Consider the following 23,478-nt stretch of genomic DNA (forward strand, 5'->3'; position numbering starts at 1 on the left):
ATAATAATAATAAATGATCAGCGTGTAACGCACGAGCCTGGAACAGCTGTGCTGAGAAATCTGACACACAGAACAAGACGTGATTTCTACTTTAATAATGAGTGAATGTGTGCGGCCTGGCTCCGCACCGCTTCCTTCTCCTCAACTTGCCATGACAAGAATTTCATGACACTTGCTGAAAAATGCGAATGCTCGGCTGGGAAACCAGCAGGTCTGCAAACAGATCCAACAGTTTCTTTTAACTCTCCTGAATCTGATTTGCAGATAACAACACACACATCCAACACACAATGGTCGCCTCTCGTCTCTCTTATGTACAGTATTGCTACTATTGCACAACTGACATACAATTCTATTCAATTCTATTGTTTTTCTTAATTTTTGCTGCTCTTATCTTTGTATTGTCCACTTTGTTTCATGTTCAAGCAAATTTCCCTGATACAGGTTTGTCTTATCTTATGTCAGGTGTTTACATGCTTACAGTGTAGGAACAGGTTGATGAAAGGGGAAGATAAACCTCCTGTACTCACGAGTATGTGTTTAGTGCAGAGGACAGTATCGTCAGGTGTGCAGGCTGGATCACAGAGCACCCAACCTCTCCTCGCCTCCTCGTAACTCACGAGAACTGTAAATGTGAAATTACAGAACATGCACATGTTGTGTGCCGAGTCACGGAGAGCAGTCTTTGTTTTATTTGAGGATTACCTTCAGACAGGCAGAAGAAAAAGTGCAGTTTGGTGCACACAGAAAGCTGAGAAGCTGCAGAGGAGGAGGAGTTTATCAGGTTCATCTTCATTCCATGAAGTCACGGAGCGAGAAACTGCGACTGACAGCCTGATCTGGGAGTACAAACTCCTCTAAACAGAAAACCAGAAGACCAACGGAGGAAAGCTTTGACATCATTCAGACTCTTTGCTGTGCTTTCCTTGTTTTCCTTCATTGACACGTGCACAGAGGCTGACCGGAGACCAGCCACAGCAAACCCACCTGAATGTACAGAATTCAGGAAGCACAGAACGGTCACAGGCCTCTGGCCTCATACGGGTCGAGCACTCCATGTTGACCTTTAACGGCAGATTCATGTTGGGGAGTTCAGGTTTGATGATACTTTCTTGTAACTTTAATCCAAACAGTGAACTCACGTAGGAGAGCGACCCCCGGAGTCGTCGTTCGCAGAGCGCCTGCAGCCTCGAGTCAGCACGGTGGCACTTATGCTTAACTGATCTGCAGCCTCCTCTGCCAGCGCGATGCAAACTGATGGAAATGCTCAATAAACACACGTGCTGGCTTGAAGGCAGAGTCAGTGAATAAATCCTGAGCTGCAGCTTCGTCCTCGGCCTCCTGCTAGGACTAATTTCTGAGCGTTCACCATGGCAACTGGCTCATACAGAGCAGAGCATCTATTTTAACCCGGCGGAGCCAAGAAATGGCCGACTTCAGCGTTTCTGTCATAGATGAAGCTGCTTCTTTGATCTGGATCTTGAAATCCAGCTCTCAGCTGTGGCTAGCGGCTCTGCGCCTGTGAACCGTGGGTCAGAGGTCACGAGGCTGGACAGACGGGGGTGTCTGTGGCTCCGTCTGCTGTGGCGAGACACAGGAGCAGCTGAGAAGAACTTTGAAACAGACAGCACTGTTCATCTGTGTGTGATTCGGGGCGATTTAGATTCTGTTGTGCATTTAAAAAGCTGCCTGACAACATTCAGTGACTGTGTTCGTCGTGCGAACAGATCCGGACGCATTCAGCAGCCCGCTATGACCCACAGCTAGTCCTAAAGTCATCTCAACCTAAGCTTCACTTCATCTCCAACAAGATGAGTGTGACCAAACCAAATCACTGCGATTACAGCAACATAAATGTTAATCACATGTACAGCTGCTTCCTGGAGCAGAAGCAGGGATCGTGCACGCGGATCCTTCACTGCTTACTCTTGCTCAAATATGTGGTCTGTCTGAGCGGACACGAGGGGATCAGGTTTAACATCATTCCAGGACGAGCAGGACAGTTTAACAAAACAGCAAACATCATCGCTGGAAATGTTCTGTCAAAACAACAAAAGCAGGCCAGCACGTTCCCATCAAGGCCGAGGCCGCGGACGCCGCTCTGACCTGCTGTCAGCTTTGGTCTCAGGGCTGCAGAGAGCCAGCTTTCTTTGGGTTAGCTGCTTTAACCAAACCCCAAAGCCTGTTAACATAATACAAGTCTTTGTTGTCATTGCACAGTCACACCAAGCACAACAATGCAACAACATCAAACTGTCCCATGTCGGCACTACGCACAACTAAACACAACACTGTAACTTGAAGTGCCAGAAAGGTAAGCGCAAAAAAGGATGACTTGATAAACAAATAAAAGAATGAGTGCATGTTTATTATTATTGTTATTGCCCCCAAAAAGTCCAGGGGGGTAGCCAATCAGGTCAGCTGTGAGCATTGATCAGGGCTGTTGTAAAAGCTGTCGTGGAGTCTGTTCGTTCACAGATAATCAGTTTTACATAAGAAGAACCACAATTATTGTTCTGTTAGCCTAACCCAGAGCTTCAGAGCCATTGGGGGGGGGGAGAACCCTTGGAGGACACTGCTAGCATAATGGACAGGTTTGTGATGAGGCGCCCACGCAAACGCAAAGCAGGAGATGAAGCATCGCTGAATATGTTTCTAAACCAACTTCATTCAAAGACTAGAAAATATGGTGAAGCAAATCTTCCCTTTGGCTTCACCTGCACAGGTGCGGAGGTAGGTCTCCCTGCAGGATTAGTTTCCCTGCGTCGGGAGCAGCGCTGGGCTCTTCAAATCACGGACAAACAGGATCCCACATTCTTGATCTTTAGTTCACAAACACTTGTTGTAATGACTAACTGCTCCTGACATGTTGGAGATGTTTGCTCTTTATACAGTAAAGTTGCAGCAGGATACAAATAACATCAGGCTGATCCTGCCACAATTTGTTCCCCCTGTCACAGACAAACAGGATCCCACAGTTGTTTATGTTTTTGAACACATTTTGCATTTTTTGAAAAATGTATTGAGATCAATGTTGAATATTATTACACAGGAAAAAAAACAACTGCATGTAAAATAATGACACCGTGAGCCTCTGCCTTTGTAAACAGAGGGACAGTAACTGCTGTAAAACCTGCAGACAGTCAGATTAACAGTATTTCGTCTCTATCATTCTGCAGTTCATCTCATGTAAACAATAACGTGGCCACAGCGTGACGTGGAAAAGGCACATACCTTTGACGCTGCGTGACGAACTCTGTATTCCTCATCCACACGGAAACGCAAAAAAGGAGTTTAAAAATCTGTTTTCTGTGATTCGAAACGTCGTTTACGTGGACGAAACAGCTGCGTGTTCAAAAATACCCGTGTAGGTGCGGACGCAGCGTAAAAGAGTTTATTTTATTACTGCCTGCAGATTACTTGTGTTTGCTTAATTGTTTACTAAATGTTGGAGGTGAGAAATAAACCACAATGGAGCAAAACATGGGCGTGTGGTTGGAGGGTGTGTTTGTGCCTGTGCACGCGGGGGGGCGGGGGCGAACATTTTTGTTGTAAAACAAAGGGGGGCCAGTAAAAACAGTTTGGGAACCACTGCGTCATTAGTGTTCGATGGTGTGCGTCTCCTGGCACTGGGCGTACTGCTAAATGAATTTCCTGAGTGGAGCTGTAATCATCACCCTGATTAAATCTGTCTGCTCCGTTTAGACCTTCATGGCCAAAGAAAGATGCGAGTTTAGAGAGAAGCTGGTTGTGCTCGGCGTCTGTGCTGCTCAGGTTACATAACATCACGCGACACAGCACGTTACATTTTATTTTAATAATAAAAGACCAAAATCACCTGAAATGCATCAAAATACACATGTACGGGTATTACTGTGGAGTATCAGGCCCTCTGTACACTGGCACACAGTGTCTCGTCCACAGGCTGCAGTACAGGGACGGCTCACCCCCAAATCAACACATTTTAGAGTAATTAGTGCAAAGAAAATAGTTCCTGAATGAAACGCTTGTTAAAAGCTCGGTGTCGGTGCATCTCCTCACATCCCCGTGAGGGAAGAGCAGTCGGACCTACAACACACCTGATTTTGAGGTGAACTGCTCCTTTAACGGCGCCCTGCAGGTCCTCGCACAGTTCATCCACAAGTGGGACAGTTTCACATTAAATCTGTCAGCTGGTTCACTGTGCACACACACCACAGATCTCAAACATCGTTTTCCACCTGCAGTCTGACGTGCTCAGCGTGCTGACACTAGGTGGCGCTACAGGAACAGCCTCACTGTCCAGGAAGTCCGGTGCAGGGTTATCATCAGCTGTTTTTACACGCTCCTCAGAGGGCCACGCCACCGCTCTGACTAAGAGCGTGCCGTTAACGGCTGACCTCGTTACATGCAGGTGGCACTGACTCGCTGCACCCTGTGGGACAAACACAGGAGGGTCCGACTCCAGGCCTCGAGGGCCGGTGTCCTGCAGATCTCACCCTGGGTCAGCACACCTGAATCACATGATTAGTTCATCACCAGGCCTCTGGAGACCTTCAAGACATGTAAGGAGGTCATCATTTAGCCTGCAGGACGCCGGCCCTCGAGGCCTGGAGTCGGACCCTCCTGATCTGACAAGTTTCCTTCTCAGTCTGCTGACAGCTTTAGGCTACGTCCACACGTATTTTTGAAAACTGAGATTTTCCGTTCTCGTTTAAAAAAATAAAATAAAATAAAATAAAAAAAACCCGTCCACAGACGCAAAAATGAAGCAAAACGCTGCTATGAACATGCCAAAGCAACAGGTGGCGATATATTCCTAACCGTGTTGGCCAATCAGAGGCCTAGAAGCCTGGGTGGGAAAGAGTAAACAAAGACGGGGCATAGAAGCAGAACAGAGTGCTGTTTGTGGAGGCACAGCAACTGTGTAAGCATGTAAACACTGCAGAGAGTAAAATTAACAGCATTTTGTCCACGTCCGCCACTGTAGAAGTTCTCAATCTAACGGTGTTCACAGCCGACTCTGAAGTACGCTGTGGACGCTTGTGTTTACGCAAAGCTAAGCTAACCGCGGCCGGACTTCCTGCACAGTGTGGACTGTTCCTTTAACTTTGAGAGCTGCAGTGTTAATATGAAAGCATGCAAATGCAACACTGTTTACCTGAAGCTCCTGGCTCATACAGTATTTACAGCCCAGTGCTACATAAAGGTACATACTGGCAAACAGAACCGAGGCACAGAAAACAAGGACAATAACCACGGTGCAAAAATACGTACTAATTACTTTCGGTCTTCTTTTAAAACTGACGAAGCTTTAAGGCAAAAAATCCGACAGGCTGGAAGCTTCAACCTGTCCAGCGTCTCCACAGCCGTTCATGTGCAGCACGTCTGGTTCTTTCTGGTCTCTCGCTGTCCAGGCTGTGCACAGAAGTGCACGCCGCGAGGTCGGCGCTCACAGGGAACCAGGACGACTGAAAATGAAGCAGAAATTAGAAAAATCTGAGCAGAACGTGATCGAGAATTCTACGAACACCAGGTTGGATATGCCCGTGCAGAGCAGCCTCACCTGCTGGGGGGGTCCCCGTTAGACAGGCCGCAGCCTGTAGCGGAAGCGGACATCTTCAGCTGGTAGCATGACTCCCAGGCCGGCTCTGCTGAGGTCCAAGGTGGCTTTGCTCTGGCCCTCCTCCAACTCCAGGTCCAAGTAAAGCAGGATCACGGACAGGAACTGTTTGATCTCATTGATTGCGAAGAAACGTCCGGGACACTTGCTGGCACCTGAGCCGAAAGGCATGAGGTAATGCTTGAGCTTCTGGCCACGCTTGTAGAAGTTGGTCTTCTTCTGGCCGTTCTGCACGTAGCGGTCGAACCGGAACGTCTGACGGCACAGAGAGAAGAACGACAGCGTGACGAACAACAGTCAAACGTGGCATCCCTTCACTGCAAATGACTGTTACAGCTTCGGCTATAAGCCCTGAGAGGAAGAAACCACCGACTTAATAAACCTGGGCTCAGATGGAGCCCTGCCACAGAATGATGACCTTTCACCCCGTCACTCCTGGGACAGGCTGAGGTGCTGATAAGCTGGAAAGCGGAAGAAAAATGGATGGAAGATGGAGTTTGACTAAAATGCCAACAGATGGCACTATTGTTCCCTGTGCTGCTTTAATAACCCATCATTTCCCCCAACAGCAGATAATCAGTCTGTGTGGATTTCAAAGGTTTCCAGACTTTCCTCTTAATTTGGAGTTGATCACATGACTGGATGAAAACACCTTAAAGTTACACAAAAACCAGAACTGTGATTCTGCAGGGATTCAAGGCTTCAGGGGTAACAGCCCCTCTGAATACAAACGCAAAGAAAGACATGCCACGCTGTCATTTGGATTTTTTAAAGTCTCACCTTAAGGCAGGTATGTAATCAGTTCAAAACAACAAATGCATGTATTAAGGTGCACTGAGTCCTTTTAAGTTGAAAAGTGGTCCAGCGTACCTGTGGGTCCTCGTAGATCTCGGGGTCCAGGTGCATAGCCTGAGGGTACAGGGCAATGATGTCTCCCTTTCTGACGGCCGCCGAGCGCTCGGCATCCAGACGCAGACTGAAGTCCTCCTGAGCCACCCGGATGTTCATGGAGGCCGAGCACAGGCGGAGGCTCTCCTCGATGGCGCTCTCTGTGGAGACAGTCGGGTCAATGATCTTCAGGTTCACATCTCTAAGTGTACGAATGCAGAATCTCTGTGTGCACGTACCCATGTAGAGAAGTTTCTCCAGGTGCGCTGGGGTCAGCATCACATCCTTATCTCTGCTGAATTCCACCCCGCTGAGTCTCAGGACGTCCTCGAGCTCCCGACGGACGAACTGCAGCGCCTCAGGGTGACTCACCAGGTAATACGTGACCCAGAAAATAGCAGGAACCGTGTTCCCCAGAGACGCCCACAGGATGGCAAAGTGATGAGCTGAAAGTCAGCAGGATGCAGAATGTCATCCACAAAAAGCTTCCACGCAGCATTTACACTCAGGTCACAAAAACAATTATTGTCTATATTGTGGGCTGTTGAGCTGCCAGTGGCACTGGTACACTGCACAGGGAGGGAAGAAAGGCCTAAATCCATCAGCAGCTGCAAACACATAAAGCAGGCTGACATTACGCTTCTGCAACAGCCTCCACAAAACCCCCGTCAAGTATTTGGGACTGTGCTTAAAAGCCGAGTCAGTTCAATTTAGATGAACTCTACCATTAAATAAACATCATCATATAGAGCCAAACTTGGTAGAAGCTTGATGATGGAAACCAAAAGCATTTGGTCAAGGTGGGATTTGCTGAGGGACATTTATTAGAAGCGTTCAAAGAAGTGATTCAAAACTTGAAATGACCAAGACAAGTTAGCGCCCACGATGGGTGGATGTTAACCTCCGACCACAGCTGCACATGAGCCACTCGAGGTCTGGGCTGTAGGGCAGCAGAAACATGTTTGCACAGTAGCTAATTATCTACCTGCTTTGTCGAAATCCCTCAGCGTGTCATACTGCTCAAACATCTCGAATCGTGTCCTGATGAACTCTGAAGAATGTGACCAGCAAGACATCTGGTGCGGCAGGAAGTAGTTGATGAGCCTCTCGCGGATCGCCCTAGTCCGTCCCAGCAGCCAGATGGGTATCTGAGCGACGAGGAGCGGAAACATCTTGTCAAACTTGATGAAGTCCGTCTCCAGGACGCTCATCCCGCTGTGGCGGCTGGCGGATGGCGGCTTGCCGTACATGGTGAGAAAGGTCGCCTCGAACATGATCGAGTTGCAGAGCTTGTACATGTAGGCGGTCTTCCAGCTGCTCTCCTGGTCCAGGTAGTCCTGACGAAATACCAGCATCAGGTTACCCATCATGCTCTCTGTCAGGGGCGTGAGGTTATCCCCTTGGAGGAGAATGAAGCTGCGTTTGATCTGCTCCTTCAGGCCGGGGAACTTGCTAGTAACAGGTGGATAGCCAAAGGCAAATGATGCCACCCTGTTGGAGAACTCGTGAAAGTCCAGCTGCCGGCCTTGTTTGATGATGTTGGGATACAGTAAAGGATCCATGATGAAGGTCATGTATTTACCTGTATTTATAAAAGATGCAAACCGTATCAGGTGTTTAATCTCAGACTGGAGCTTTTTAAGATAAAAGGTCAACAAGTCTATAAAAAGTTGGGACAGAGCAAAAAAAAAAAAAAAAAAAAAAAAAAAAAAACAGCTGGAAAGATCAGTGGTCCCGAAGAGAAACAGCTGGAGGAGCCGACTGATCACTTTGAACATGTGCGTACATATATACACAAGATGGTATTCTCCTTCCTGTATATACAAGCGCGTATATACAGGAAGGAGAATACTATCTTCTAGCTCAAAGAGCAGTGGGAAGAAGTAACGTAGTGCAGCTCAGGCATGCAGCTTCTTCCTGAGTGTACGTAACATGTTCTATTATCATGCTGCCTCAGCCCATCACTGCATTTAAACCATGTCTTTATACACGATTTAACCCAAACACAGACTCACAAAAACCATTCCCAGACGTTCTCACCACGAGCACGTTAAAATCAACCATCTCTGTGGTCCAAAGGATCTTAAATATCAACTGGTAATAGATTACTTTGTGCTCTAAACATTATCTAACTCTAACAGCTCGAACACCAACTAACAAAGCCCTGAAGTTTTAATTATTTTGACTGTAAAAATAAGACATTTGTATGATGAAAATACCCATCTGTGTGTTATAAGAAGTGTCCTGAAAAGATAATTTTGTGCATTTTTATCATTATTTCCTCACAGCTCGACACTAAAACGTCTGCAGAGACAGTTATAATCTTTAATTTGGTCATGACTACGTGTCTGATATTATCAATCCTAAGAATTTATTCTGCTTTACCATTTCAGCTTTTTCATTTTCTACTTGTGTCTGCGTCCCATCATTCACCTTAATTCTGTCTTATTCATCACCTACATTATTGATAAGTTCCTCAGAATCATTCCCAGAAAAAACATATTAGTATCACAAGTAAATAATATAAACTTTGACTATTTAGAAACCTTGAACATTGATATGTATAATGACCTGGAAACAGCGCACAGCTTCACTGGCTCGTGGTCACTCAGGTGATTGGGTATAGAAGGAGTGTGTCAAAAGTAGGGCTGCCACAAACGATTATTTTGAGTCGACTAGTCTGCGATTATTTTTGCGATTAGTCGACTAATCAGATCATCATCCATTACAGCTTACTGCACCAGCAGCATCTGCTCTTATATAACTATCATTAGCTTACAGCTTTAAGTGTTTAAGGTGCTAACTAACAATAAAGACAAGATGATAGTTTATTAAATTTTAATGAAGTTTGCAGATTGTTTCGGTGAAGTTTAATAAACTCCTTGCTATCTAAAATATAACAGGACACCGGAGTAAACTCTGGAGCATCTCACACTTCTGATAATCAGCTGTCTGCTTGACGTTTATTCAGCTGTGTAAAAACTTTAATCTCAGCCAAACCGATTTACTCAGGAACAAATAAAATACTGAAAAAAGCCAAACAATAACATTTTAAGTTATCTAAGTGACTCATATATCATGTTTAACCTGAGTAGCGAAAGATGGCGGTGGGTTTGAAAACGATGTGCCGGGAGTCCGGTGTTCTCACGGCTCTAGTTAGCCTCGCCCCCGGCTAGCTATCGAGCTAGTGGGTAACAGACGTCTCCGAAAACGTCGGAGCGCTTTTGAAAATATGCGGTGTCCTGATGAACTGAGCAGATATTTGAGGTTTACACAGCTACATTCTCGCCTGAAAATATGTTAAACGTTTATTTTGTGACCCAGAAAGAATAATAAGAGTAATATTAAAACTAACTAGCTGCCGCCATTGTTGGAAACTGAGCAGTAGTGATGTTCGATTCGTGAACGAATCGTTCAATACTCAAGAATCACTTTACTGACTCGTGAATCATGATTCACAAGCCCAACTGACTCACTGACTCATCCCTGTTGCTGTTAGCAAACTAATTCCATTAGTAGAAATATATCTAGCTTATAATTAAAATTGGGGGGGGGGGGGGGGGGGGGGGGGGGGAACAACAGCCAGTTTCGTAACAAAAGCATTTCTGCTCTGAACTGGAAGAAAAACCCCTGAGTAGAAGCTCACATCAAGAAAATAGCTCCTCCGTTCACAGTAGCATCGTGCTGCTAACATGCTAACATCACATTTGAGCTACTCACCCCCTCCCTCCTGTGCTGAATCAAAGAGCGAGCGAACGAATCACTAAGGACTCACTCACCCCCTCCCTCCTGTGCTGAATCAAAGAGCGAGCGAACGAATCACTAAGGACTCACTCACCCCCTCCCTCCTGTGCTGAATCATAGAGCGAGCGAACGAATCACTCAGGACTCACTCACCCCCTCCCTCCTGTGCTGAATCAAAGAGCGAGCAAATCACTCAGGACTCACTCACCCCCTCCCTCCTGTGCTGAATCAAAGAGCGAGCGAACGAATCACTCAGGACTCACTCACCCCCTCCCTCCTGTGCTGAATCAAAGAGCGAACGAATCACTCACTCACTCCCTCCCTCCTGTGCTGAATCATAGAGTGAGCGAACGAATCACTCAGGACTCACTCACCCCCTCCCTCCTGTGCTGAATCAAAGAGCGAACGAATCACTCACTCACCCCCTCCCTCCTGTGCTGAATCATAGAGCGAACGAATCACTCAGGACTCACTCACCCCCTCCCTCCTGTGCTGAATCAAAGAGCGAGCGAACGAATCACTCAGGACTCACTCACCCCCTCCCTCCTGTGCTGAATCAAAGAGCGAACGAATCACTCACTCACTCCCTCCCTCCTGTGCTGAATCATAGAGTGAGCGAACGAATCACTCAGGACTCACTCACCCCCTCCCTCCTGTGCTGAATCATAGAGCGAGCGAACGAATCACTCAGGACTCACTCACCCCCTCCCTCCTGTGCTGAATCATAGAGCGAACGAATCACTCAGGACTCACTCACCCCCTCCCTCCTGTGCTGAATCAAAGAGCGAATGAATCACTCACTCACTCCCTCCCTCCTGGCTCACAGCTGCTTCTTCTTCTTCTTCTTCTTGGTTGGCAACCAATGTTAAGGCGCATTACCGCTCCCTGGCTCACAGCACAGTGGACATTTAGATGAGAAAATGTATATTTGACACACTTAAGGAAAATACTAATAAAATACAAATAAACAAAATAAATGTTTATTAAGCAATTTTGATAAGAAATTGCTTAATTTTAGAAATGTTTTTGCTCTTTTTTTCTCTATAAAATAGTTGGGGGGTTTTTTTGGGTTTTTTTTTAATCATTCATCTTAGCAGTGGGATTTACATGAAAAGGGAAACAAATTAAGTTTGAGTGAAAATGTAAAATTTTTGCACTCTCTGGTCAACTGACTCAGTGAATCAAATGACTCAAAACACCCGATTCACTTTGGTGAGTGACTCATTAACACTCGATTCAGCAAAAAGAATCAAATTTACCATCACTACTGAGCTGGGCGGTGCTATGAATTCTGGTACACAGCTTCTTCTTCTTCGGGGTTTAACGGCAGCTGGCATCCTTGTACATGCAGTGCTGCCATCTTCTGTTTCAGTCCGTTATTACACTCTTAAATCCTGCTACTTATTCCTGCGTCTTTTGGGATCTTACAAAGCTTCAAACGACGCGTCGACTATTAAACTAGCCGTTGACGATTTTGATAGTCGATGTAATCGTGGCAGCCCTAGTCAAAAGCAAAGATGGACACAGGCTCACCCTGTCACCTGCTCCGTAATAATCTGTGCGTCACACTTGTATAATTTACAGGATTTTGATTTTTATGAATGACTGAAGTGCAGCCCTGGACTGTTTTAACGAGTTTGTGCTGCTAACGTGCAGACAGGCCGTCTCTCTTTAATGGGGCTGGTAGGGACGCTGGAAATACCAACCTGCTATCTGGACGGTAAACACATCTCCAAACTTCCTCTTATGTTCTTTCAGAAATTTGTGGGCATCTTTCCCAAACTCCAGAGCTTTTCCAATGAAAGGAATCCAGCCTTTTATTAAAGGGGGCTCATCTTCTCGTCTGCAAGCAACACACAAGAGAAACCACATTATTTCACCTCTGTGAGTTTGACATCAAACAGTTTATCTGGCGTCACACAGCGTGTCTGATCTGAACTTTGAATCCTCCTGTGGACGGAGGCTCAGGTGTTCCTGTTCACTGAGATTGTGAAACTGTAATAAAGGGTAACCTCAGGCAGAAAAACACTCCCTCCTATAAAACACCTTCAGAGTCTGCTGCGGTTATTAAACAGACGTCTGCCTGCTGTGAGCTTCAGGATCTGTTTTCTATCGGCTCGCTGCTGTTCGGTCAGCTCACATGTAAACTTGCTTTTAAACAGAGAATCAGTCAGTGCAGTTTGATTTAATGCAAGGAGCCTAACATGCTGCATCAGCCGGTGTGTGCACTGTGCCCCATTCCCTGGATTAATGGCCGTAATCCTGAGCAGTCCGGTGTTTACCCAGAGCTCTGCCGTGGAAGCCCGAATGTCGTGAAGGAATTTCTCAGGAAACACGAAAACGCGTCCGGGCCAGTCACAATCTGAGCTCGACTTCCTGACCTAACATCAACGGTGCGTTTAAGCGCCGAGTCTCCACTTTGATCCGAGTTACAAACCCTAAACGAGCTGCGAGTGCAGAAAGCCAGAAACACTCCACCCAGCTCCACGTTTGGACAGAAAGGTTCAGTTTGATAACACAGCAGGAAACAAACTATCACAACAAGCGTCACATTTACAGGGTTCATGCCTCAACAAGACTCCGATGTTCTGCATAATTAGCAAACAGGGAACGAAACCCTGAATTAACGAGGGACGAGGACACAGAATGACTTCAGCTCTCTGCCAGAGTTTGCAGCCGGATCACCTCGAAGCAGTCGTCGGTCACAGTGATGCTCTGTGTTCACACTACTGATGGACTCGTGTACACAAACAAGCACACACAACGTGACCCCAGAGAAGTGCAACACAAACACAGCATTTCTGAAAGCGATGCAAAGTGAGGCCTTTCTCTCCGAGCTGCTCCCTCCAGGAGTCACATCTTCTGTTCCAGCGTCCTCCTCTGTCACTGCATGTCCTCCTTCGCTACGTCCACAAACCCGAGGCTTTCCTTCACTCATTCCTACATTTACATCTGTCTTAATCACCTTCACCTGACCTTCAGGTAAAAAGGACGCACACAAAGGCAGAAAGTAACGAGATGTAAAGAGATGTCTTTAAACGTAACCAAGGAGTGAAACTAAGACTCCGCACGACTCCCACGGGCCGTGAGAGGAATCGTGACTCCGGGGGAACAAAGAGAAACGCGGCCCTGCCGGGTCCGAGCTGAAGGGCGCCTCACTGCCTCGAGAAAACAACTTGTACAAAGGACCGAGCAGCAGGGTCATTACTGCGCCGCATTCATGCGCAGCGGCTGGAAACGTTCCACCCTTTAACCAATCTGAGGTTCCCGCTGTGAGTTTCCTCCTGAGCTGCTAAGTGTTCCCCTGCACTTCCAGTCTTTGTGCCTCACACTGAGAGGAACTTCCTCCTGGGAGCAAAAGGTCACGGGACACCCTGGAGGCGGCCCAGTTGTCTTCAAACACAGACAGGAAGCCTTTCATTGGGGCCAGACAGCCAAACATCGCCGACACCATCAGTTAATCTGCTCTCATTACGTCATCTGAATACAAAACAACTTTATTTCTATCGCACATTTAAAACCAAAGGTAAACTAAAGTTCTTCACAACGAGGTTAAAACACAACAGATATCTGAATCAGACCAGAGAACCGGGTGTGAGTCTCTCCCGGTAGCTGGTTGGGTGTAAAGTATGAGTGCATCTGCAGAACGAGTCACCTGACCAACAGCCGGTGTGTGTGCACTAACGTGCGGCCAAACCTAACGAAGCCGTGTCTGCACATGCTCAAACATCAGCCTCCCACCTCCAGTCACTCCCTGCAGAGAGATCCCTGCGTGCCTTTCTATCCCACGCTGTGCCACGTGACCACACCGTCCGTCTCATCCAGGTGAAACCCGTGAAGCCGGGTTACTGATATTTCAGAGACATCGTCCCGTTTCATGTGCTCAGTTTAGATGAACCTGCAGCAGCTGTGTCAGACTGCAAAGTGTGGAAACTGAGGAATGACGCGCTGTGTGTCGGTCCAGACACCGAGTGTCCGCTGTGAGACGCCGAGTGTGTCAGAGACCAAGACGTGGAGGCGATCGGCGCTCTGAGAACGACCGCGGGGACAAAGAGTTCAAGAATGCAAGACAGAAATATTTGGAACATCCCACCAGATGGACATCAGCGCTCCCACTCAGCTGTGGGAATCCAGCATAAGGATCCAGAACAGGACAGAGCTGGACGGAGCGTGCAGTCTGAGGAGGCACTGTCCTGGAACAGCAGAGTTTGAAGCCTGAGCGTTTAAGTCCTTACAGTCGTTCGAAATGCTCGGAAACTCTGGATGTGCAACCACAAATCTGCTGCGAGAAGAAAGAAACCAGAGAAATCTGCCTTCAGAGTTTCTGTCGATGCTGCAGGATTCTCAGGGTTAGCCGCTCGCTTCAAACGCTGAGTGAACGACGTCACTCGTGAGCCGAGGGCGTCTTCAAACACCCCACACTGTTCTGGAGTCAGCTTCACACCAGGCGCATCAATCAGATGCTCCTCGAATGATTCGGTGCCGACCAAATTCATCCAAACGTGGCTCAGAGATCTCACCTGTCCCACCTGCAAAAGCATTCGTCTATACTGCGCTGGAGCCGAGCACAAGCCGAAGGGAAGCCAGCCGTTCCCAAAACGTGTGATAAAGGCTGTGAGTGGCGTGCTGCTGTCCTCCATGATGGTCCGCCTTGCACCAGCGCTGAGAACCATGCGCTCCTGCTCAGGACGCTGAGCATGTGTTGAGCAGGAGGGATAGGATGACGTCACGCTGCATCAGAGACGGGATGCATCCCATTTCATTCTCATCTTTGGAAAAAGCAGCCGTCTCACCTGCTGATCTGGGGTCAGCTGAAACAGGTGGCTCCCATAAATCACGGCTGCATTTCTCCCCCTCACCGTACGCTCCTTCCCTCCAGCGGCAGGAGTCAACTTACTTAACCAGTGATCGCCGTCTACAGGGCAAACAGCTGTAACTCGCTGCAGTCGCCCGGCGCGGCGCGAAGGATGAGGGTGATGTCATGGTTCCTGCTGGAGGTGGGAATCACCATACATCCCACGATACGATGTTATCACAATATTTAACGCACGATACGATGTTATTGCAATTTTTAAAAATATTTTGCGATATTCAGATTCTGTCCATAAAGTTAAACTTTATCAATATTCATTTTATCTAATATCAAAGTCTCACACTCAGTCTTTCTCTCATTTCAGTTTTATTGTTGACAAACTGAACGGTTTGTATTACAGTCTAGTCCAACTGAACTGAAAACATCTGGTACAATTACAGCTATTTATAAAAACTATGCAATATGAAAACTATGCAGCCCCTTCAGCAACTGAAGAATTTGAAAGTAAATTAAAACAAAATATAATTTTACATTAAATAAAAAAGTTTTAAACTTAATTAAAATAAAACATGTCTTAAATTAAAATAAGTAAACGGTCATGTTTATTGCTGCCATAAGAAAAGTTAAACACATTTGGACAGTGTCAGGATTCTTGCTCAGAAAAAGGACCAACATGCTCTGAAGTCAGAGCACAAAAACCTTTTTTGTAACAAAACATCGATTTCTGCTGTCCCTGTATCGATACATTATTAGCAAACAAAATATCACGATACTACACAGTATCGATTTTTCCCCCACCCCTAGTTCCTGCCATTAGTAACTGGGATGACCACGCTGGACCGATTTCCCCTCTGCAGGGCGATGACGGTTTGCCCCTCTGGTAATGCTGACACGTCCTCACACCCTCACTGCAGGAGTTTTGCGGCCCTCGGGTTTCTCCACCTCAGCTGATTGTTTTGCTCTTCTGTGGTTCATTAACTTTCACTGATTTGCTGCCTGTATTTTTCTTTTGCATTGATCGTCTCTCTGATCTGCTTCATTCATCTTATCGATGAGTCTGTCACCCGAGGATCATCGAGATGAAGCTCGATACCCGAAAGCTCAGTGCTGACAGACCTGAAGTCCTTCTGCACGAGTTCTGGGCTCTTCATCAGACCCGGAGTCTCCCGAGGGGAGCAGAAGCCTCTCCTTCAGCTACAGTTGTCCTGAGGAGGAGGTTTTGAGGAGATTCACGGCTGACCAGCCTGCGATACTGGGGTAGGGGCAGGTCACCATCCACCTGAAGCTGCCTCTAAGACTCAAACTAAGACTTCAGCGCAGCTCCTGTAGCGTCTCTGTGATGCACCGGGTCTGTGCGTGAGTCTGAGCTTCTCCCCACTTTGACCTCTGGTCGTCTCTCACTCAGTGACCTCATCCTCCATCTCTTTGTTTCCTTTCGTGTGCGTGTTGATCTTCTTCCACTTCCTGTGGCAGCATCGATCTCAACACACTTCCATCATGTGCCCGAGTCTGGAACGGGACAACGAGCACTTCCGTCCCGCAGTGACCCCAGGCTACCCCACCCTTTGCTTCGCTGCTGGGAAACATTACAGTCGGACTAGCAGTGAACGTGACCCGGGTCAAAACTACAGAACAAACACGAAAACATCGTTCATGAAAAATGTTACAATGCCGATAATCACCGACACGTTTCAGAGCCAACCAGGAGCTCCGCGTGCAACAACTTTTCTCATCAACACAGACACGAAAAATCAGAGCCGAGCCGAGCCGAGCCGAGCCGGACAGAGACGCGGGCGGACTCACCTCGTCCTGCCGCGCAGGACCAGCAGGAGCAGCGGCAGGAGCAGGCCGAGCACCAGCAGCAGCAGCAGCAGCAGCGGGGACATGATCCTACCTCTCTCCGGGACTCACACCGGAGCTCTACTCTGCGGGAGCGCGCGCACACACATATACACGCGCACATCACCGGAAGCTTTCAAAATAAAACACACCAACTTCAGTTTGTTTTTATCGATCATATGGATGCCACATGTGACACACAGAATACAAAGTTATAAGAACAAAGATAAAAACGAGGCCGCGAAGACTCAAATCTCCTTCACTGAGTGCGTGTTCTTCGTGGATGTGGGGTTGGAGTGGAAGCTCGCTGTCAGCTGGGACAGTTGCAGTCCACGCCTGTGAAAACGGAGACCACCAACACTGTTAGGGACCGTGAAAAGAGCTCAGGCAGCTTTCTCTCTAATCACATCACCGTGTCTGATGAAGGGATGAAGGCAGATCAGGGTGTTTCCTTTCATGAGACCAAAATATACCTGACCTAATAAATAAGTCTCTGGGAAGTAAAACGAGTTTCATGGCTGTCACAACACTGCAGAGCGTTGTGTGTGTCGTCCTGTTCTGTCTTATCTTGTTTATTTGTGCATTTGTTTGCACATTGCACTTTACGTAGTCCTGTGTTTGTGTGTTACATGTCTGGTTGAAATGACAATAAAATCTGTCGATTCATTTCAATGAGAGTTTGTTTGTGGCAGAGACCAGCTAAGAGAACAACAGCATCCATTATTAACCAAACTTTGGATTTGCAGACTCAGCAGGTTTTGTTTTTCCACACAGTTAATCCAGGAAAGGCTTTAAAGTCATGCAGAAGTCAGACGGCCGAGTCCGCACCGCCTGCACCAACACACCGAGTTACATCCTGAGAGGACAGAAAACTGGCTTTCATGAATGAATGAATGAATGAATGAATGAATGAATGAATATTCTTTATTGTCATTGTCACAGGTACAATGAAATTGAAAGATGTCTCTGGTCAGTGCAACATCACAAAAGATAAATACTTAAAAACTATAATTAAATACTTAAAAACTATAATGATAGGATATAAAAGATAGAAATACATATAAAATACAGTATACTCATACCGTAGATACACCCAAGCAATCCAGGCCTAAGGCCCCATACAGACACTCAACATACGACCTAGTTGATATATCACTCAAACAATCAATCACTCAGTCAATTTGTTAGCGCATCCAACAAAACATGTCTGAAAGCATTCCAACATCAAGGGCACAAATGACAACAGGGGCAATGAAAGTCATCTGCTTTTAGTAGCATTGAGACATGATATTGCAATTGGGTAGAAACTGTGTTTGAGTCTGTTAGTCCTTGTGTATGTTGTTCTATACCGTTTACCTGAAGGCAGCAGTTCGAACATGGAGTGTCCAGGGTGTGAGGTGTCCTTTATGATGTTATGGGCTCTTTTGAGGCAGCGGGAACTGTGTAGGTCTTTCAGTTTGAGGAGAGGGCAGCCGATTGTCCTTTGGGCAGCGTTGATTACTCCCTGGAGTGCTTTCCTCTGAGCCACTGTGCAGCTAGCGTACCATATGCCTATGCAGTACGTTAGTATGCTTTCGATGGAGGCTCTGTAGAAAGACACCAGCAGTCTCTGTGTGATGTTGTTCTTCCTAAGCACTCTCAGAAAGTACAGTCTCTGTTGTGTCTTTTTCAGTAGCTCAGAGGTATTCACACTCCAGGATAGGTTTCCCTCTATGCTGACTCCCAAGAAGCGGAAGTCTGCCACCCTCTCCACACAGTCGTCGCTGATGATTAGTGGTTGGATTTCTGTCTTGTGTCTTCTGTAGTCAATTATGAGTTCTTTGGTCTTTTTCGTGTTTAGGAGAAGGTTGTTATCCTTGCACCATGAAGACAGCCGCTCCACCTCATCTCTGTAGGCAGACTCATCTCCCCCAGATATGAGCCCCACCACAGTAGTGTCATCTGCGAACTTTACAATGGTGTTGCTCTGGTGGGCGGGGGTGCAGTCGTGTGTATAAAGCGAGTAGAGCAGTGGACTAAGCACGCAGCCCTGTGGCGACCCAGTGCTTAGATTTAGGGCTGGAGATGTGTAACGTCCCACTCTCACTCTCTGTCTGCGGTCGGTGAGGAAGCTATTGATCCACTTACAGGTGCTGTGAGGAAGCCCTAGGTCTTTTCATGAAGTGATGCTTCTCAGCCGGGGAAAACGCCACAGTGTTACTGATGATCGGTAACAGTCAAAGAAGTTCCTGTAAAATTAGCTGAAGTGCAATAAGAATACTTGTGACATAAAAACCAAAAACAATCATTTTAAGTGTTCTGTGAGTCTGTGTGCTCGGGCAGACTGTAACAGGAAGCAGGCCGAGCCAATCGAAACCAGATATCTGGAGGTACATTCATGGCTTTTCTGTCTCTGTATGAAGCACTGCCGTGTACCTGATCTGGGGTTAAAGGGAAGTTGCAGAAGTCCAAAATCTCCTCAGCTGGAGACAAAAATTACATTTATTCCCCAAAATCAAGTTTTGAGCTCTACGGACTGAGAAATTCTGACATTAGAGAGAAACCACCAATCAGATCAGACGATGCACAACGAACACTTAGAGAAGAATTTCCTTTTAACAGGAAGAACTTTGTTGGAACATGTTTCTGCAGTGAACTTTGCCGCTGGGATTCGCTCACAGATTTCACCTGTTGACTCTAAATCTGGACACTGTTCCCTGTTTTTTAGTTTGGAGCGTCTCAGTACTGGACAGCCTGGATGACCGAACAGGTTTCAGCTTTTAAGTCTGTGAAGCCAAACTGAAGGCAGGCTTTTGTTGGTCCTGAACTGATGCTCGACGATCACTCCAGAAGGAAACTGAATCAGGAGCAGAGCGCCGATGCTGAATGTCTCTGAACATCCACTTTAGACATTCTCATCTCGACTGTTTCCCACCAAGTCTGTCAGCGACGAGTGTGGAAAGAAATCATCTCAATCTGAGAGTGAAGGCATCCCAGCGTGATGGGTGACCAATGCCGGCTTGTGTAAAGAGACATTGCTCAAACATTTCTGAGACAGAAACACGCTTTAACGTGTCTCTGGCATTAGCGGCTCATGTGTTTGGAGATCGGCCGCTCCTCTTTACAGATCAGGAACTTTGCCACCTGAAATAAAAACATTAACGATCAGTGAAACAGCTGTTCTTAAATGTTTCTGTTATTATCGTTTTATTTTGTCGTCTAACCAGGGTCAGGTCTGTAAGTGAGCCGTGGCCACAAGCAGCACATGTTTGTCTATCAGCGTTAATGAAACACAAAGACAATAACAGTTAGTGGGAAATCGATAAAATTCCAGACATTGTGTTGACACATGAGCGAAACCCGACGTGGAAGCTTAACTCATATCAGTGAAACCGCTGATAAGAGCCTGTGTGAAGCTGCCAGCACAAACACAAGCAGTCATGTCACGCTGGTCCTGTGCAGAGACCGTTACCTGTAAACTCACGTTGCATGTCCTCTGATTACACCAACATTTGTTTCTTCTGCTCTGCACGGCTTTTATTTTGGAGGCGAACGCCGAGTTCTGCACTAGATGTGCTCGTCCTCACGCGGACAAACTGTCCCACAGCTGCTTCACAACAGATCCAGAATATGTCTGTTAAGTTACAGCACGTCAGCGATGACCTGCAGAAACACACAGTGCCAGCGTGGGCGCACGGACTCAAACCCTCGGCTCGCCGGGCCTCTGGGCTGGGATCGGGGTTCACGCTGTGATTGTCTGACCTGATTCTGCTGAGTGAAAGTGTGCGAGCAGCGGGTTGAGTTCAGTGCACGTGTATGTGCAGCCAACAGCCTGCAGTGTTAGAGGGATGACCCCTGTGGGCCGACACGAGGCGACAGCAGGAAGGAAAAACTCCCTTCCAACAGGAAGTTAAGAACCCGGATCAGGGTTGGGTTGTGAGAAAGGAGAGCATAAGGAAAGAGGACATTTCCTCCTGTGCCATCAATGTGCAGGAAGTTACAGCTGTTCAGCCTTCAAAATAAAAGCCCAAATACTCTCAGCAACAGTTTTCAATTTGTTCGGTTATTTTTGAAACAGAAACGTTTGTATGGAGGTCAGAAGGAGTTTAATGTGTAGCCAGTGCTTTGTGCTGCATTTTTCTGAAGACTGTATATAAAAGATGGACATAACCACGACACAACATTCCTTGATGTTAGGATTTGTTGGAAAGCGACCTCCCAGATGTTTTTCTGTGAAGCGTCTTCTATTCTTTCTGAAACCGTTACGCTCAGAGGCGGGCTGAGGTCTCCAGTTGGAGCCTCATCAGGCGTTTATTGAGATGCGTTAAACGTCGTGGGGCTGGAGCTCTGTCAGGACTCACTGAATAGATGCAGGACTTCAGCTCTCTGCTTGAGCAACAGTGTGAGAAAAAAAACTCTGTGAGCTTCAACATCACATCTGATGTAATCCGAGCGTTCCCGCAGGAGGCCGGCTCTTGTTGGGAAAGCAGCCGTCTGGTTCTCATTAACGGCTCCGAGCTTCACGTAGACTTCCACAAAATTGGATTACACTGAAAAGACGTCACTGATGTCTTCGTGTGGCTCTCAGCACAGTCATCGTTAACTATGTGAGGACGATGAATCATGACACTGTGTCAGGAAATGAACGAGGATCCAATTGCAGGCACTCATTGAATGTGGTTTATTGTAGAACAAAAGTGGAAATGGCAAAACGGAACAAAACTAATCTGTACTGAGACAAACTAAACTACTGAACAGCAAACATACACACAAAGGTACATGATGGTGACAGCAGGGAAACCACACAGCAGATACGCAGACGGCCCAACGACTACAACAACAGAAGACACGGCTTAAATACACTCAGAGAACAGGGACATTACACACAGGTCGGGAACACAGCTGCAAGTAACTGACAAGACGAGACAAGGAAGGCAAACTGAATACACACATAAGACACGGACTTTCACAATAAAACAGGAAACAAGAAACCATCACACAAGGACGCAGACTCGACACTGAGAGGCAGACAGAATATAACACATGGACCTCAAACTATGCTAAACATGAGACACAACCGAAGAACAAATCCTTAAACACAAAAACCAGAAACAGAACCAGCAGAGCACACGAGCATCAGAAAACAAACCGAAACACAAGAAACGACCCAGAACCGTGACACCGTCACAGGAAGCTCCTGCTCAGGTTCTCGGCTGGAATGAGTCTTTGATGAGTCAGCGTTTGCTCGGCGTCACAGACTTTCAGGCTGAAGGCTTAAAGTCAACACAGTCCTGTGAATAAAGAAGTCTGTGTGACTGTACGCTCGATCGCAGCTCGAACGCTCAGAGGAGGAAACTGGATGATTAAACACCCGCGTCCATTACTCTCACATCCTCCCTCTGACCTGTCAATACTTTAGCCCCACCCTGCAGTACTGTGCAAAAGTCTCGCGCCACTCCTCATCTTTAAAAAGGAGCCAGACAGTGCTCTTCATCAGCAGTTGGCTGCATTTTCACAGCAGCTTTTTTTTATTGAGCCATTAACTCTGACCTGAGGTTCAAGCAAAGAAAGCTGTGGCTGTAGCCCAGGCGGCAGAGCAGGAATCTGCCAATCAGAAGGTTGGTAGCTCGATTCCTGGGATATCTGAATCCTCGAATGTCCGAAAACCAGTAAAGCTCCACCAGCAAACCTCCACCAGTAAAGCTCCACCAGCAAACCTCCACCAGCAAACCTCCACCAGTAAAGCTCCACCAGTAAAGCTCCACCAGCAAACCTCCACCAGCAAACCTCCACCAGTAAAGCTCCACCAGCAAAGCTCCACCTGCAAACCTCCAACAGTAAAGCTCCACCAGCAAACCTCCAACAGTAAAGCTCCACCAGCAAACCTCCACCAGCAAACCTCCACCAGTAAACCTCCACCAGTAAAGCTCCACCAGCAAACCTCCACCAGCAAACCTCCAACAGTAAACCTCCACCAGCAAACCTCCACCAGTAAACCTCCACCAGTAAAGCTCCACCAGCAAACCTCCAACAGTAAAGCTCCACCAGCAAACCTCCACCAGTAAAGCTCCAACAGTAAAGCTCCACCAGCAAACCTCCACCAGTAAACCTCCAACAGTAAAGCTCCACCAGCAAACCTCCACCAGCAAACCTCCACCAGCAAACCTCCAACAGTAAACCTCCACCAGCAAACCTCCACCAGTAAACCTCCACCAGTAAAGCTCCACCAGCAAACCTCCAACAGTAAAGCTCCACCAGCAAACCTCCAACAGTAAAGCTCCACCAGCAAACCTCCACCAGTAAAGCTCCAACAGTAAAGCTCCACCAGCAAACCTCCAACAGTAAAGCTCCACCAGCAAACCTCCACCAGCAAACCTCCACCAGCAAACCTCCAACAGTAAAGCTCCACCAGCAAACCTCCACCAGCAAACCTCCACCAGTAAAGCTCCACCAGTAAAGCTCCACCAGCAAACCTCCAACATTAAAGCTCCACCAGTAAACCTCCACCAGCAAACCTCCACCAGCAAACCTCCAACAGTAAACCTCCACCAGCAAACCTCCACCAGTAAACCTCCACCAGTAAAGCTCCACCAGCAAACCTCCACCAGCAAAC

The 23,478-nt window shown here is 47.1% G+C and overlaps 1 protein-coding gene across 2 annotated transcripts; it reads right to left on the reverse strand.

The window, feature by feature from the left end:
- Nucleotides 1–23: 23 nt before the first annotated feature.
- cyp7b1 (cytochrome P450, family 7, subfamily B, polypeptide 1) lies at nt 24–17,346 on the reverse strand. Of its 2 annotated transcripts, XM_085377423.1 has the most exons (7): nt 16,851–17,345; nt 11,941–12,077; nt 7,476–8,072; nt 6,730–6,936; nt 6,473–6,651; nt 5,546–5,857; nt 24–5,450 (listed from the first exon to the last, which is right to left on the reverse strand). In XM_085377423.1, the coding sequence occupies exons 1-6, from the start codon at nt 16,931–16,933 to the stop codon at nt 5,564–5,566; spliced, it is 1,497 nt and encodes a 498-aa protein (XP_085233549.1). In that variant the 5' UTR covers nt 16,934–17,345; the 3' UTR covers nt 24–5,450; nt 5,546–5,563. The 2 variants fall into 2 exon arrangements, with proteins under 2 accessions (XP_085233549.1, XP_085233548.1); XM_085377422.1 differs by having other exon boundaries at nt 6,473–6,936; nt 16,851–17,346.
- Nucleotides 17,347–23,478: the final 6,132 nt, after the last annotated feature.

This window comes from Diplotaxodon limnothrissa, linkage group LG18, assembly GCF_057381915.1.
Source record: "Diplotaxodon limnothrissa isolate DT_005_m linkage group LG18, D_limnothrissa_male_GT1.1, whole genome shotgun sequence".
NCBI lineage: Eukaryota > Metazoa > Chordata > Actinopteri > Cichliformes > Cichlidae > Diplotaxodon > Diplotaxodon limnothrissa.

Bases quoted from the DNA above. Each gene is read 5' to 3' on its own strand.
- cyp7b1 (XM_085377422.1), bottom strand. From the start codon at position 16,933: ATGTCCCCGCTGCTGCTGCTGCTGCTGCTGGTGCTCGGCCTGCTCCTG. The intron at 8,073-11,940 runs GTTGGTATTTCC...TTATAAATACAG, and splicing joins GTTTACCGTCCAGATAGCAG to GTAAATACATGACCTTCATC. The intron at 5,858-6,472 runs GTACGCTGGACC...CTGTGCCGTCAG, and splicing joins AGATCTACGAGGACCCACAG to ACGTTCCGGTTCGACCGCTA.